Source organism: Pituophis catenifer, unplaced genomic scaffold (genome assembly GCF_029215685.1).
Source record: "Pituophis catenifer annectens isolate HBS135680 unplaced genomic scaffold, rPitCat1.0.hap2 SCAF_7, whole genome shotgun sequence".
Lineage (NCBI taxonomy): Eukaryota > Metazoa > Chordata > Lepidosauria > Squamata > Colubridae > Pituophis > Pituophis catenifer.
Window position 1 is genome coordinate 13,920,501 of NW_027256887.1, and position 15,910 is coordinate 13,936,410.

Genomic DNA, 15,910 nt, shown 5'->3' on the forward strand with positions numbered 1-15,910 from the left:
CAATGCCAAACCCTGTGACACTCCTATGCAAACTGATTTCCTTAGAAACACTGATGAATCTTCCCCTGAATTCAAGGATAATACATTTTATAGATCAGTCATAGGTTCACTTCTTTATATATCTAATTGGACCAGGCCAGATATTGCATTACCACTCAACTTATTGTCAAGATATGTTAGCAAACCAACAATGTATCATTGGGAAGCAGTCAAAAGAATTCTAAGATATCTGAAAAGTACATTAGACTTTTGCTTAGTATTAGAACCTAGTAATGGTAAAGAACCAAAACTTACATGTTACGCAGATGCGGATTGGGCTGGAGATATATCATGCAGAAAGAGCACTTCTGGTTATATTTTTCTATTAAATGACTGTCCAGTTTACTGGTACACTGGTAAACAAGAACTGGTAGCCACTTCGACTACAGAAGCGGAATATGTTTGTTTGTCCAAAGCTGCAAATAACCTTGTATGGTTTAATGATTTGATTTCAGATGTTTGGAAAAAACCTGCTTTGCCTTTTGTTATGCATGAAGATAATAAAGCAGCCATTGAAATATCCAGATCCGATGCCATTGGACAAAGGTCCAGGCATATAGATATAAAATTTAAGCATGTGAGACAATTGTCTCAAGATGGATTTATCAAAGCAGTGCATTGTGATACCTCTGAACAATTAGCTGACATATTGACGAAGCCTTTACCTTCTAAACAGCACAAATATTTAACATCAAAATTATATGTCTTATATTGTCCTGAATCTGAATGTAATTGGTGTTGTATAGCGAACCGGCATTTAGAGGGGGATTTGTGAGATGTAAATGCCTCATTCCCTAATGTGTAAATAATGTATATATGGGACATCGGGGGTTAACTTATTCTTTGGTTCCTAATGTATTCATAATTCACCACTCCCATTCTTGGCTCCACCCCTTGTATATATAAGGAGCCACCTTCACCATTTTGCTTGCTTCTATCTGTGAATATTCAGTGAATATAGAATGCCTGTTATAATTAAAGAGAAATATATTTAAACCTCTAACTCTTATTATCATTATTGAGTCTGATCCTGAAAATATTGCAACAGTGTATTTCATACCATTTTCCTAATACTTCCTTATCTCTAGCTCATCTCTATTGTATATTTTCTTATTTATTATTCCTGTCCTCCAACTATTTATTCCATATTAAGTAGTATTCCATTTCATCTTATTTCTTTCATCAATTTATCCATCTCCGCACAGTCCAAAATTTTCCTTATCACCTCTTCATCTTTTGGTATGACGTTATTTTTCCAATTTTGTGCATAGGTTATCCTAGCTGCAGTTATAATATGTAGAATTAGATATTGTATTTCTTTTATTATAATTTCTTATATGTATGCCCAATAAAAACAATTCCTTGTGGTCTTGTGATTCAAAACCCTCCTCCTTCCCCAGTTCCTGCGTATTTGTGGGAGCACTGCAGCAACCTAAATTTTGTGAAGCCAGCGCTTAGAATCAGGGTGACCTGCCAAAATGTGCTTTGGCAGAGGGTGCAATAATTAAACGTCGTTGTGTTTCCTTATAATAGAAAGCCGGACCATAGAGTTAGGCAAGGCAAGTTCCCTCCCTTCCTCCCCCCAACTCTATGGTCTTCCTACAGCGATCTCCGAGCGGTAAGAATTTTGAGCGTCGCTCGGGTAAGAAAGAAGGCCAATGGCAAAAAACAAATCAAAACCAAAAACTACAAGTTCCACGGCGCACTAAAGCAGGATAAGGAGGGGCGGAACGACAGTCATTTTTTCTCTAATTGGTCAATAGGCTGTGACGTTGTTTAAATCAACCAATGAAATGGGAGAAACTTGTTAGAGAGGCGGGCCGACGGGGCCATTTCAAATGGAATCGCGCGGGTAATTCCGAAGAGGCGAATGGAGTTTTCTTTTGACCCCTTTCTGAGGTGAATTCGAATTTAGTCCGAGGCGGTTTTTTTGGGGGGGGGAGGGGGGGAGGAATTACATTTAGCGGTTTTCAGGCTCTGCGCAAGCGATAAACGGTGCCACATAGCCATACCTTGCTCGCCTCAAGAGAGGAAAACCGGACCAGGCGCGCAATCCTCCGAGGAGTGTCCCAATTTATTCGTGAACGGTCCACGAGAGCCTCGTGGAGATTGCTGGCCTGGCGGTGAGGCAGCACGTAACGCCTGGAGGTGATTGGGCCGGGTATGGAATGTAAAAGTGGCAGATTAGAGCACGAAACGTAATGGGATCTTTAGTTCCCCCTCCCCCTCAAAAACAAAAAAAAAAGGCGATGGGATTTGTCTAGTTTTATTTATTTATTCAATTTATAAGGCACCTGAACGCAAGAGACCCTGCAGGTATAAAGAACAAACTTGCTTTTCTCCAGAGAAAGACTTTTTGCATTTGTGGCCCATGCAAAATGTATTCTGCTGCATATTGCTCAGCATGTTGCATTGCTTCAATTAAAAAAAAAAAAAAAAGGTTCTAAATCAGCGTTTTCCAATTTTGGTAAGTTCAGGGTGTGTAAATTTCAAGTCCTAGATTCCCATCCTGGCTGGGGGGGAATTCTGGGAGTTGAAAGTCCGTACATTTTAAAGTTGCCAAGGTTGAAAAATAGTGTTCTAAAAGGATCTGCTGTCTAACAGAACACGAAGTTTTATTGGTTTGAAAGTAAGCTCTTAAAATGATCCTATATAGATCTTAATTGCAGGTGCCTCAAAAATGCAGTTTTTGAGTAGAGTGATGCATCCAACTTGTCAAAAAGCTGAAGGATTACAGATGAAAGTGGAGCTTGTTTTTCTGATGGTTTTATAGCCAAACCAAATGACAGGACCTTCTTGCACTGTGCATGTGTATTTAGCTCTCAAATGCTATAATCTCGAAGTTTTCAAGGAAACTAGAGGAGAAAAAGGGATTTAGCTAGGAAATTTATGTTTGGAGGAAGGTTTTTCCTCCGGTGTTGTTCAAATAAAGCATAGCTGGGAAGCAATGAAAAACGCTAACTTGAAAATATCATTCCATATCTAAAAGCTAAGCAAGGATACATCTTGAAATGTTATGAAGCCAAATTGTGATCAGGTTTGCTAGTCCATCTTCATATGGTGTTAAATTATTGTAATGTTATTAAAGGAAGTGACCTGTAATCTTTCACCATAATTTGCTGTCTGAAAATGCTTTTCAATTTGTTGCACAAATGGAGTTCACAATCAGGTTTACTGGTACATTAAAATATCCTAATATTACATTGTTGTAACATATTTGAAATTCCCAGTTTCCATGGCAACAGCTGTCCATATTTTTTTTTAAAAAAATTCCTGTATATAAGGCTAGAATTCCTATTATAATGAGTGTTTGCTGCAAAAATTCTTAATGGGAGGAAGCATAGAAAAATTATTTGGAATAAAAATTCCAATCTTAAAAATAAACTCAAATCTGTCTTATACAAAGCTTCAAGTTCTTAAAATGTGCTCTAGTTTGTCTATTGTAAAATGCAGAAAAAGGAATACTTAATTGATCTGGGTTCCTATCAAAACCAGGATATTTGCTATACTGTACCTCTGCTGTCACATTAAACAGTAGAAATAAATAGGATGATGGATGTACATATGATGGATGTAAATACTAAACAGAAGAAGAACCAAACTTCAGTCAATTAGGCCATTAATAATATGTTTAGAATATTTAAGTTTCTTATAGTGCAAGACAGAAACATGTTGGGATTATAAAAGCTCTTTGACCATTTTTATCATTATTCTCAATTTTTGGCAAAACAATGTGATAGTTTTAATTATTTAATATCTAACATGAGATGTGAAACTATTTTGCAGTGATACCATGGAAGACAAAAAAACATTGGATTCAGAATGTAAAACAACAGATGTTCCTTCCAGTGGTAGGTATTAAAACAATATGTCATAAGGTGTCTTCCTAATTACTATGTTGTGACTTTTACAGAAATTTACCAAAATAAATCTTAAGTCCACTTGAAGGTAAGAGAAACAGTTTGACAGATCCATGACAGGGTAGTTTGCTCCAGGTTGTCCTTTTCTGTACCCAGGACATCCCATTACATCTATTATTGATCAGCCTGCAAATTCTTACATCACCATCTGCCAGAAACCCAAAGCAAATGTCTGATACAGGCAGTCCCTGATTTACAACAGTTCATTTAGTGACTGTTCGAGGTTACAATGGCACTGGAAAAAGTGACTTATGACAATTTTTCACACTTAATGACTGTTGCAGCATCCCCATTGTCACATGATCAAAATTCAGATGCTTGGCAACTGACTCACATTCACTTTTTGCAACCTTCTGACAAGCAAAGTCAATGGGGAAGCCACATTCATTTTGCAACCATGTTATTAATTTAACAATTGCAGTGATTCACTTAACAAATGTGGTAAGAAAAGTCGTAAAATAGGGCAAAACTCAACAAATTTCTCATTTAGCAACATAAATTTTGGACTCAATTGCGGTCATAAGTTGAGTTTAAAATAAATCCCTAATGAAAATAAAGGTAATTTTATTTATGATTACTTTTGCTTTCTGTTAATTGTAATGTTTTAACCGAACCATTTGTTATATGTACAGACACTTCTTGCATTGAACCTTTTTAGGATATAAGTTCCAAAGAAGCTTTCCTAAATTCTATTAACATAGCTTCCACACCAATTACTAGTTCATTCATTCCATTAATATGAATAAATAAAGAGATGTTCCTATCCTGTGAATATCTGTTAAGCAGAGTCAATCTATTAAACTGAAAGTTCATGAAACCAATGCCTATTTGAGGCAATATGGTACAATAATTTGAAGGTGTACGGAATAATAATTTGGTTCCTGTAGAAAAAAAGGGAATCCCAGATATGTTTGTTTATTAAATTTATATGCCACCCATCTCACTAACAAGCATTATAAATGTTACAATACTAATGTATGATGTACTATTGTAATTACAGATTTTCACCTCCTGACTGAAGAAAAATTTGATTTTGACATTTCACTGTCTCCCACAAGGTAAAATTAGCATTAAAATCAAGGTGCATTAAGAACAGAGAGAAGTATGTGCAGTTACCTGACTTAATTTGTCTCTGTCGTAGTGAAAATGAAGATGAAGTTTTTGTTGGACCAGTGGGCCATAAAGAAAAATGTATTGCTGTGCAGCTTGAATCCCATGAAGAGAGTCAAAATAAAATTCAATCACGTATATATGATCTACCTTGGAGCCCTCCTGCAGGAAATAAATTTGTGGAAATATTTAAAGAAGCTCACTTGCTAGCTTTCCAGCTTAAAAGTGGAAACAAAACAGAAAAAAATAGTACTATTCATATGAAGGAGGAAAAGACAGAGATTGTTGAAAAGTTTGTGAAAGAATCAAAGTCAAAACTGAAAATCCTTGAAAAAGGAATAGTGACAGATAAAACGCCAACAACCTCTAGAAGAGAGACATACTGTGTATGGGAAAGCCCAAGCAGTCAACTTCAGAAGCGTTTAAGGCAACCTGTCACAATAATGGAGGGCCCACGTTCTCCCCGAGTGTCTCTGAACACGCCAAGTCCTGCTAAAACAGATAAGTTACCTAAAATGCACACTGTATCCTCACCCCAAGCAAAGAATGACACAAGCCTTAAAAAAAGAAGCAAATTTCAGACTGTAAAAACATCACCTGCACTTAGAAATAACAACTACTCAGTAGCAGGCGAGGTAAAGATTTTTCTTTTGCATTATATCTAAGCTTTAAGTTGTGTCACAATATTACAATCTAATTCTAATTAGAATAGAATTTTCTGTCTAATTTGTATTTAAATCTATGGGTTTGTTGATGTTGATGTTTTTAAGAAAGCATGCAGCTCTGCTCCTGATTTTTAAGGTTATTGTTTGAATCTGAAACATCTGCGTATTTCCTGGATTGGTCAGAATGTTAGGTGAAAGTAGGTATTGCTAGATATAGTTTGAGGCTAGGGTAATTTATTAAGAAATGGTGTAAGGTCTGCTTGGGAAGGGGGCTGGACTAGAAGACCTACAAGGTCCCTTCCAACTCTTAATCTGTAAGAATCTTATTGCTTATTTAAGTACCTAATGCTTAAGACCTGTGGTGGCACAGTGGTTAGAATGCAGTACTGCATGCTACTTCAGCTGACTGCCAGCTGCCAGCAGTTCGACAGTTTGAGTCAATGGCTCAAGGTTGACTCAGCTTTTCACCCTTGGGGGGAGGGAATATACTGACATTGTAAACCGCTTAGAGAGGGATGTAAAGGACTGTGAAGTGGTATATAAGACTTAATTGCTTTTGCTAATGGTGTTACTGCAAAAATGCATTTAGCTTGACATTTGAATTAGAATCTTAACTTGGAGAGGAGGGGAGGAAAGGAAAACTTTAAAGATGCCAAGGAAGAGAGCCAGAGGGGAGAAGCTTTTGAAGATGGTTTATCAGTTGCTTCCCTAATTTCTTGACATGTAGTTAGTTCTGCTTTAACATAAACAGACCTTCAAAGGTTCTAGTTCAAACCTTTTTTTGTATCTGGTTATGATACAAAATGAACTGGTATGCCATTTTGAATGGGTCAGCAGCAGAAAGGAGCTTTGTCTTCATAAGAGACAAAGCAAAGCAGAAGACCTGCCTTTTCAATTCAAAGTCATTCCAAAGTTTGACCAGGTCACACGGTTATGTTAAGACTTAAATGAATTTTGTAATTCATGCTGATTCAGTGTGAAGTATTCAGTATTACTTGAGAAAAATGCTTTTCAATACAGTCTACACTTTCAACTGTATTTCAAACAGTTGTATACATTGGGGAGTAGGGAGAGCATAAATGAATTGGATTTCATAGTATTGAAATGTTTAATATTTGCATTCTAATAACATATCACTTGATCCCCTTAACTAATGGTCTGGTTATAGTTTGATGGCATAACTATTCAAGACAGTTTTCATTTAATAGAAATAACATGAGATTTTTGTATATTTCTGATATTTATTTGTTTTACAAATATTTCAAATCCAAATCTTGCAGCCCAAACAAGGAAAATTGCCTAGTTCTTCCAACAGGATTTATTCAAATAGTATGGGGTCATCTGAAGATTTGCTCTCTGACAAATCAAGCGTAGCTTCGGATGTAGGAGAATTGTCATTTTCTACCAGTTCATCCATGCAAAGCAAGAGAACTCTTCCTACTCCCAGCAAGGTGAATACTCTTTAACTAATCATTAATTGGATTTGGATGTTGAAATACATGGCATTTCAATATTTTATCTGAAAGTACTTTTTTTTCATAATTTAAGCTGCTCCTAATCTCTATCAATTGGGGGCATAAAAATTTAATTTAAAAAAATACATTTTAACTGGTGTGTCTTTTGAGAGCTGTTTCGATTTTCTCCCATGCAATGAATCAACATGGCAAAAAAAAATCCATTGATGCAGAAATGTAATTTGCAAAGTAGTAAGTTCTGTCTAATTTGACCTCATTTTTTGTACTAAACAGAAGAAAATCCATATGCTATTAATGCAGCAGTACCCAATTTTTCTGCCTCTGTGGACCAACATGGGGGGGGGAGGGGAAGGGTATGGTTTTGCACATGCATCACACAGACCAGGAGTTAGGGACCCTTACTATAATGGAGAGAAAGAGATAAACATGTACTTACAATTGAAATTATCCAGGTAGAGAGATACAATTTGATGAAAAAAAGCAATGCACAGTGGTAAGAACAATATACCTGATTATATTTCTTTGGCATACAGCCAAATCACTTATCATTGTCTTTACAGTTGGAAATGAAGACGAGACAACTGAAACCACCTAATAATGTTCATATGCGAAGAAATACTTCATCTTCTTCCTCCTCCTCTATTTCCAGCATGAATTCAAGTTTGAATTCAAGTCTGTCGATTTCTCCTAAAAGAGGAAGTGGTAATTATTCAGTTGTGGTTTGATTCTAGTGCATAGTATGGAATTGGGAACTGTGACTTAATGAAAACATATTCAAGTAGTCAGAGTTGGACACTGAGTGGAGAAGGCAGGAGCCACAGCTATTCATGGAAGACAAAACTGTATTAAAGTGTAATGACAGTGATGCTTCTCTTGAGTAAATTCTTCAACAGCACAAATATCTTAGCAGCATTTTAAAAATGTGAAATTTAACAGCAAATAATTTAAATATGTTAAAACTGAGTATAAGTGTATCAGAACATAAAAGACAAATACAATAAATCACTGCTCTATCTTTATCTGCATTGTGATTGAGTAAACCTCATTTGTTAGGCTCAAATAAATATAAGAATGATATAGATGTGATGAATTATTCCTATATGGTTTGATTGCATGGGTAATAATATCTTAAAAATGTGTGAGTAAAATTCTAATTAAGAACAATAATGAACAATAAGGTTCATAGTAAGAAAAACTAGATTCAGATGCTGTTTTAAGACACAAATAACATTGGTGACCCAGATGGATGACATGTAAAATGAAGGAAGTATTCCTATTTTCTTATATGGCTTCAGATACCTTTGTGACGGAAGTATCCTGGATTGCTCCAGTGGGTTGGGTGAAGGGCATTGGGATACAGTAACTAGTTCAACCAGATATGGAATACTGCAATTTATTTTTCCTTTCATTCATGCATGCAGCATCATGCTGTACTAAAGGGGGGGGGGGTACAGTTTGCAACAGGAGCGCACAACATTTTTTTGTGATTTCATATTACAAACATATGTTTATTGCTATCCATAGTATAAGGTTATTGTAAGAGGGACTGGTGCTTGTTTTTGTGACATTTTTAAAAACGTTGGCTACAATAATGATAATGCAGTCTGTGCTGTCTTCTTATTTCCTAGTCAAAACGAGTGTTACAAAAGCTCCTGCAGACATCTCCAGGTGCTCTTCTGTAACAAGCAAGATTTCCATAGTTAAACCTATGAAAGGATTTTCAGTGAATGCTGCCCACTCTGATGCATCTGGAAAACAACCCACACCCAAATGTGCTAAAGGAAATCCTGTGAATATAGCCAAATATAAAGCTACACTGACATCTGAGAGCGCAAGCTGTAATCTGCAGAAAGGTTCAGATTCTAGTCTTCAGAAAGTATTATCAAAAAACACATTAGGAAATGCAAGTAAAAGTTCAAGTCTCAAACTTAACTCTAAAATAGCAGCTCCAAACTTAAAGCGAGGTAAGGAAATTAATCTAAGCAATTAAATATTTATGTATCTAAGAAAATTAATATGAACACTCAACTATTTTCTGCTTATATATATTTTTTTCAGAAAATGAAGTCACCAGAGTATTGCAGTCAAATCCAGTATTATTGAATAGCAGCAATATTGAAAGGTAAATTTCTATATGATAACAGCTACTGATTTTCACTTCAGTTGTTTGTCTTCATTGAGTTGTTCTGTAACATAGGTGACTGGAAACCTTGATAGAATCCAAATTGTTTAATTTCCTGGAAAAACGAATAAAAATGCTGTCAAGCTATCTGGCAGTGTTGTAATATCCATATATTTAGATAAGTTCTGTGCTTGCAATTTAGATAACTGCAAGCTTCTCAGAAACTTCAAACTGAGGCAGTTAGCAAGACACTGTATAGCTTTATGTTTGCCGGTTCAAATATTACATTAAATAATTGTTAAGCTTAACTATCCATGGTTTGGGGCAGTATCTGACTTGGAACCTTGTAAAATGCAGGTAGTCCTTGCTGACCAACCACTTGTGCAGCAACCATTCAAACTTACAATGTTGCTAAACAAGAGGTACTTAGTCCTCATAGTTGTGGCCATCACAGCATCTCCGTGATTACGATTTGGATGCTCAGCAAATGGCTCACGATGACAATGTCACGGTATCCCATGCTCATGTGGTCACCACTTGCGACTTTCCTGCCAGTTTCTAACAGGCACACAAGCCGGAAGGAGGTTGCAAATGGCGACCATGGAATACTATGACTGCATGGGATTTGCTCATCTGGAACCGCCAGAACTGCTGTAATAAGTTGATGTGGTGGTTACATGACAAAATGCCTTACAATTGCATTGCTTATTGTTGTAATTCCTGGTCCCAGTCACTATTGATAAACAAGGACTATGTATGTCTTTTGAAACCACTGTGATATGTTATCCTCCTAATACTGAACATAACATGAATAAGCTATTAAGCTTTTTAAGGTTTTAAATTTTAAGGTTCTAAATTTGTTATGTTTTCTTAATCTCTGTAGCAATGTTGCATTTTCCACACCTGTCAAACAATTAGAAAGAACTGTATTAAAATCCTGCTCTGCTGTGAAGCCTTTTTTACGGACTCCTGACAGAAGACATTCTATATTGCCTATCTCTGTTGGTCGAAGTATCTCGGGAATTCCAGCACTGACCTCCCAATCAGTGCCCAGAACAATATCATCCCCTAATTGTTTAGCTCTTCGACACGTCTCCAGTGTGTCTTCTAAAAAGACTACAGGAATTAGGTACGTCTTCTGCCATTTTTCCTCATCCTTGCAATTATTGTTTATTAATATGCCCTTTGCTTATCTCGGATTTCAAAAAATGCTATATATATATAGACAACCAGTTTGATCTATTGATTAAAGTACCAGGCTAGAAAGTGGGAGACCATGAGTTCTAGTCCTGTCTTAGCTATAAAAGCCAGTCATTTTCTCTCAGCCCAATTCTCCTCATAGGGTTGTTGTGGGGAGAATAGAACAACAACAAAAAATGTGATGAATATGTTTGCCATCTTGAGTTATTTGTAAAAAATAAAGATGGGAAATAAATAAGTTATAAAGTTGGTTATCTAACCCCAAAGGGGATTGTGGCTCAAATATTGACTTGAATGTTGAGTGAAGTTTAGCTCTTTTAGAGAAAACTACAAGGTTTCAGTATGGAATTCTCTGATACCAATAAAGGATAATATTTGTAGCTCAGGGTTGAAATGAGGGGTCCTTGGTGCTCTCTTGAGCTTGTCTGTTTTCTTGCTTTTTACTAATTCTCGTTCTGAAAAAAACATGAAACACACCCTAGAAAAGGTTCAGGGTTTTTCAGGGTTTTGGAATTATTCAGATAATCAATTCATATACTGTGATGTATTACAAATACAGAGTTATGATTTCTATTGGCTGCGACTGATGACGTAGAAGTGATGTAACTATGTATTTGCCATAACAATGTATTTCTGCGGGAAGCTGTCTTTTTTACTGTACTATAATGAAAACATGGATCCATGAGCTTTAAGGATTTTGCGAAAAATACATTACTTATTGAAACAAAAATCTTAACAGTATCTTTAACTATTTTAGTGTAAGTTTTAAGGACAGTCCATTTCTCATGTAATTTTATTTTCCTGCAGGATTGGGGTAAAGAAACAATTGCATATACTGAATAGAAATAAATGATTCCAGGGTTGGAATTCTGCATAAAATTTGCTTTTTTGTTGTTTCTACCTAGTTCTAAATGTGTGACTAAGAACAAGACATGGATGTCTTCAAGCCCATCTTCAACAGAAGGAGACTTATCTCCACCAAAAATTACACCTATCGCACTTACTTTTTCACCAGATAAACCTTTTATTGAAATAGAAGAAGACATTACTAAAAAAGGGAAAACAGCAGAAGTAATACTAGCTAAGGAGGTAAGTTGTATTTTATCTGCCATGTCAAAATACAAAGCATGTATTACAGTAAAAATTAGTGTTACAACTGCTGCTTGTGTTCAAAAAATTTGAAAGATGCTATCACCTCCTAGTGTAGTTGTTATGGTAATATTTTACACTAGGAAGGCTCTTATGGTATTTCAATAATGAAAGATTTTGTTGGTCTTGCTTTTAAATGTGCTTTGCAGATCCATATCTCTTGAAAATATTTTAAATGCAATTATTTCAAATGTTGGTTATATTAATAGTCCATCAGTGCTTCCTATTAATACTTTGAGATAAATATTCTTGTTAAGAGTCCGTTTTCAGGAAAGGTAGGTGGGAAACTTATTTACACTGATGACTCATTAAGGGGGAAATTTTGAATTAGATCACACAAGCACTGAAATTAAAGGTTGTTTGGAGCAGCAGAATATCAAAGATTTAGGTATTGTATTTTGGGAGGTGGGAATAGATGTTATGTAACCTGACATTCTGTATTTTTGAGAGTATGATATTGGAACACTTAAAACACTTTTTCTAGGACTTGTTGATAGAATTTGAAACAGATAAAACACCGGTTACCATCCAGGAATGTGAAAACAGACCTCTCATTGATCTTAACACTCCTGAAATAACTAAAGCCTCTCCATTAAAACCTACAGGGCAGGTAAGGTTATTTTTATCTTGCTCTTAATACTGTAAGTGTGGGTTGATGATAAAAAGTTTAATTACATGTATTTTACATTTAGAGGTTTATTCAACTGTTATCTTTGAAGCTTTGTTCAACAACTGATGTTATATATACTGCATGTAATATTAGAAAATTTAACCTCAAAATTCTGTCAAAAGCTGGCATTGCTTAGCTATTGCAAAATTAATATTTGAATTGGGTGCAATTGGTTGTAATCAACACTGCACTGTCAATGTAGATTTGCTAACAAATGGGTTTCTTTATATTTCCAAGAATGTAAAATGTTTTAATAATATATTTTCTACTTCTAGCTAATAGATCTGAGCTCTCCTTTGATGAAACTAAGTCCTGAAGGAAATAAAGAAAATTCACCTCTTCTGAAATTCTAACTTTTTTTTTTTTTTTTAAATGGTTTTCAAACTGGAAAAAATTCTAGAATTTAGCAATTAATATTGCACTGGTCAGTAGTTTTAATACTGTAAAAAAAAAGACATGAAATTAAAATTGTGAACTTGAAATGTTGATATATTGCTGCTAGGAAAAATAGAAAAGATGGTTTTTTTATATTTTAAGCAATTTTGGTTGTAGCAAATGTATTTCCTGGTAAAACTATTTGTTTCAAAATTGTGCAAAGTAAATTGTAGATGTATGTCAAATATATTGAAATAAAGTTAAGCATTTTAAATATTGATTACACACTTTAATAATTATTGCAAAATATTCAGTGTCTCTGAAGACAATTGTAGGAAGTTAGCACTCACCCCTCTCCTAGAAGAATGAAATATTTTAGGAAATATTAAAAAGGCAGAATATTATATTTCCCTGGATGAGAAATGGAGAAAGATGTTTTAAAGACAAAGCAGCTTCCTGCCTCCCCCCACCTTTGTCAGTGAACAGTCTGCAACACAATGGGACCCATCTAGCAACAGAAACTCACCACATGGCACCTGGGAAGATTACATCAGCTAGCAAGGCTAGCTAAGACCCCCACCCCCTGAGAGTCTAAGAACCAATCAGGATACTCTTCCTGTGCCCCAGGAAGTTCAAAGCTCAGAGAGGGCATAAAACCAAGGCACGCTCAGCATCTCGGTCCTTTTCTGTTCAGGAACTCAAACCATGTGATCCTGTCCACCATTAAACCATCTTTCCAAGCAGTCTCCATGTTTCCACTGTCTTTTTTCCCACTTGGAACTGAACCCAGATGGATATTTGGATATTTTTTCCAACACAATCACAATTCAATCTCTTTAAGAATGGCAGATTTTTAAATGCAGAACGTCTATTTATGGCAGGACAGAATGTGTGCCTGACTTTTCCTTGATATTCAACCACCCCGTGTGCAAAAAGGAATGAGTTCTCCCAAATTTTATTTTATTAATTTGAATTCAGTATAAAACTACAGTATACTATCCCAAACTACCTTTCATTATGGTTCAGCTTTTAAAATCATTCACCTTTCTGATTAAAAATTGGAGTTAGCAGCAACTAACTGCTGTTAACTGGGTGTTAGACCCAAAACCTTTCATTTCTAAGTGGCTTGTCAAGGCAATTCATGTTAGAAAAGTTATTTGCCTCATGGAATTCCTTATAGCATGAATAATAAAAAGTAAAAAGCAAAACCATTATCACATTTCTTTTATCTTATTGCAACAGCTCAGATGTACGTGAAGTTTTGTCCTGTAACATATAAAATAGGAATTGCATATTTTGTTTTCATCATCAAAAAGAAAGAAATGATAATATAAAATAATACTGTTTAGTCATTGCTCTGCTTTTTGAAGGGATTTTTTTTTAAAAAAAAAAACAATTTTGGTAGGCAATCTCTGCTGTGCTTGACCCATTTTTCTCTCCCCACCCTTCACAAGAGCAGAGAGATTGGACAAGAAGAGATGATTAAACAGCAAGTTGGCACACAATACGAAATATACCTGTTTGACTATGCACTTGTAGCTCTCAGCTTCGGAATCTGCATTCCTTTCTCAACTGTATTGTCAATGTATTCTCAACTCTCTTGTGATCCCTTCCTCTCCAAATTCTCCAGCCTGCATTGGGGGGAGGGGGGGATTGCCTAGTTCTTCCAACATGATTTATTCAAATAGTATGGGATCATCTGAAGATTTGCTCACTGACAAATCAAGCATAGGTTCGGATGCAGGAGAATTGTCATTTTCTACCAGTTCAGATTGTTATGCTGTTCTCCCACACCTGTCAGTGATATCAGGGTAGCTGCCCAGCAAAATAAGATTTCCCATTTTACTGCATGGCCTCCCATCACTCATTCATAGGGATACATTAAAACACGTTGAGCTAGGAACTGACTTGGAAATGTGTTGGACACAGTGGAAAAGGCTAGTAGGAAAGATGGAGGCTCTCTTGATGCCCAGGTGAGGGTGGCTGTAGAGGTCAGGGACCATAGGTCACACCTGCAGCAACTTCAAGTAGTTATAAAGCACCAGGCTGAACCCACTTCTGATAAAAGGAATGAAAAATCATTAAGTAACGAGAAAAAAAAGGAAACATGGCACATTTACATTAAGGCTAACTGCAAGTGGGGAAAGGGAATTCTTACCTAGCGTTTATCATTTTAAGAAAGGTCAGGTGACCTGTCTTTACATAAGTTCCTTAAGATGGTTATCCAAGAATAATATGGGAATGATATCAACTAACAAGATAGTATAGTCTTAAGAATAAAAAAAAGTACCTCTTTGTTTAAGGCAGTGTTTTTCAAACTTGGCAACTTGATGTGTGGATTTCAATTCCTAGAATACCCCAGCCAGCATGCCAACTAGGGAAATTCTGGGATTTGAAGGCCACACTTCTTCAAGTTGCTAAGTAGGAAAAATAATGGTTTAAGGCAGGGGTCTCCAACCTTGGGCACTTTTAAGACTTGTGGACTTCAACTCCCAGAATTCTAAGAATTGAAGTCCACAAGTCTTAAAAGTGCCCAAGGTTGGAGCCCCCTGGTTTAAGGAATGGTTCATAAAAGTATAGAATTTGTCTTGGTGTAAAATATTTTTTTACTTTTTATTATTCATATTTCTATGCCGCCCACTCTCCGAGGACTCTGGGCGGCTTACAGCAAAGACAGGATACTAAATAGCATATTTCCCCCAACAATCTGGGAATATAATGGAATGGGAATATAATATAATATAATGGGAATGAAGTGGAATAGAATAGAATGGAAGGGACCTTGGTGGTCATCTAGTCCATCCCTCTATTGAAGCAGGATACCTTGCAGACAAGTTTCTTAAAAAAAAACCTCCAGTGATGAAGCACCCACAATTTCTGAAGTTGTTAAGCTTCATATTTATTGGCAGAACAGCAGCAACCTATTCAAAACGAGCGATCCCAAAACATGTTTCGCGAATCTGCACCGGCCCAGTTTGGTACAGCGAGCGGTTAAGGCCTCTGGTTCGAGACCGGGGAGACCCAGTCCCTTTCTCTCAGACCCGAAAAGAAATCGATGGCAAAAACAGCTGCAAAATCTTCCTAAGGCCGCCAGGAGCCATCCCTGACTCGGAAGGTGCGCGCACACGTGCACACGGGTGTCCTCCAGCGGTTGCTCCCATTCCTCCGCCTGAGGTGAATCCAAA

At 36.3% G+C, this 15,910-nt stretch overlaps 1 protein-coding gene across 1 annotated transcript; it reads left to right on the top strand.

Annotated features, from left to right (window-relative positions):
• Positions 1-1,909: 1,909 nt before the first annotated feature.
• On the top strand, positions 1,910-12,703 carry GTSE1 (G2 and S-phase expressed 1). The gene is made up of 12 exons (XM_070947579.1): positions 1,910-1,938; positions 3,826-3,890; positions 4,960-5,017; positions 5,101-5,704; positions 7,015-7,185; positions 7,770-7,911; positions 8,838-9,173; positions 9,268-9,331; positions 10,215-10,460; positions 11,437-11,620; positions 12,165-12,290; positions 12,626-12,703. Exons 1-12 carry the CDS (start codon positions 1,910-1,912, stop codon positions 12,701-12,703), a joined length of 2,103 nt encoding a protein of 700 aa, XP_070803680.1.
• Positions 12,704-15,910: the final 3,207 nt, after the last annotated feature.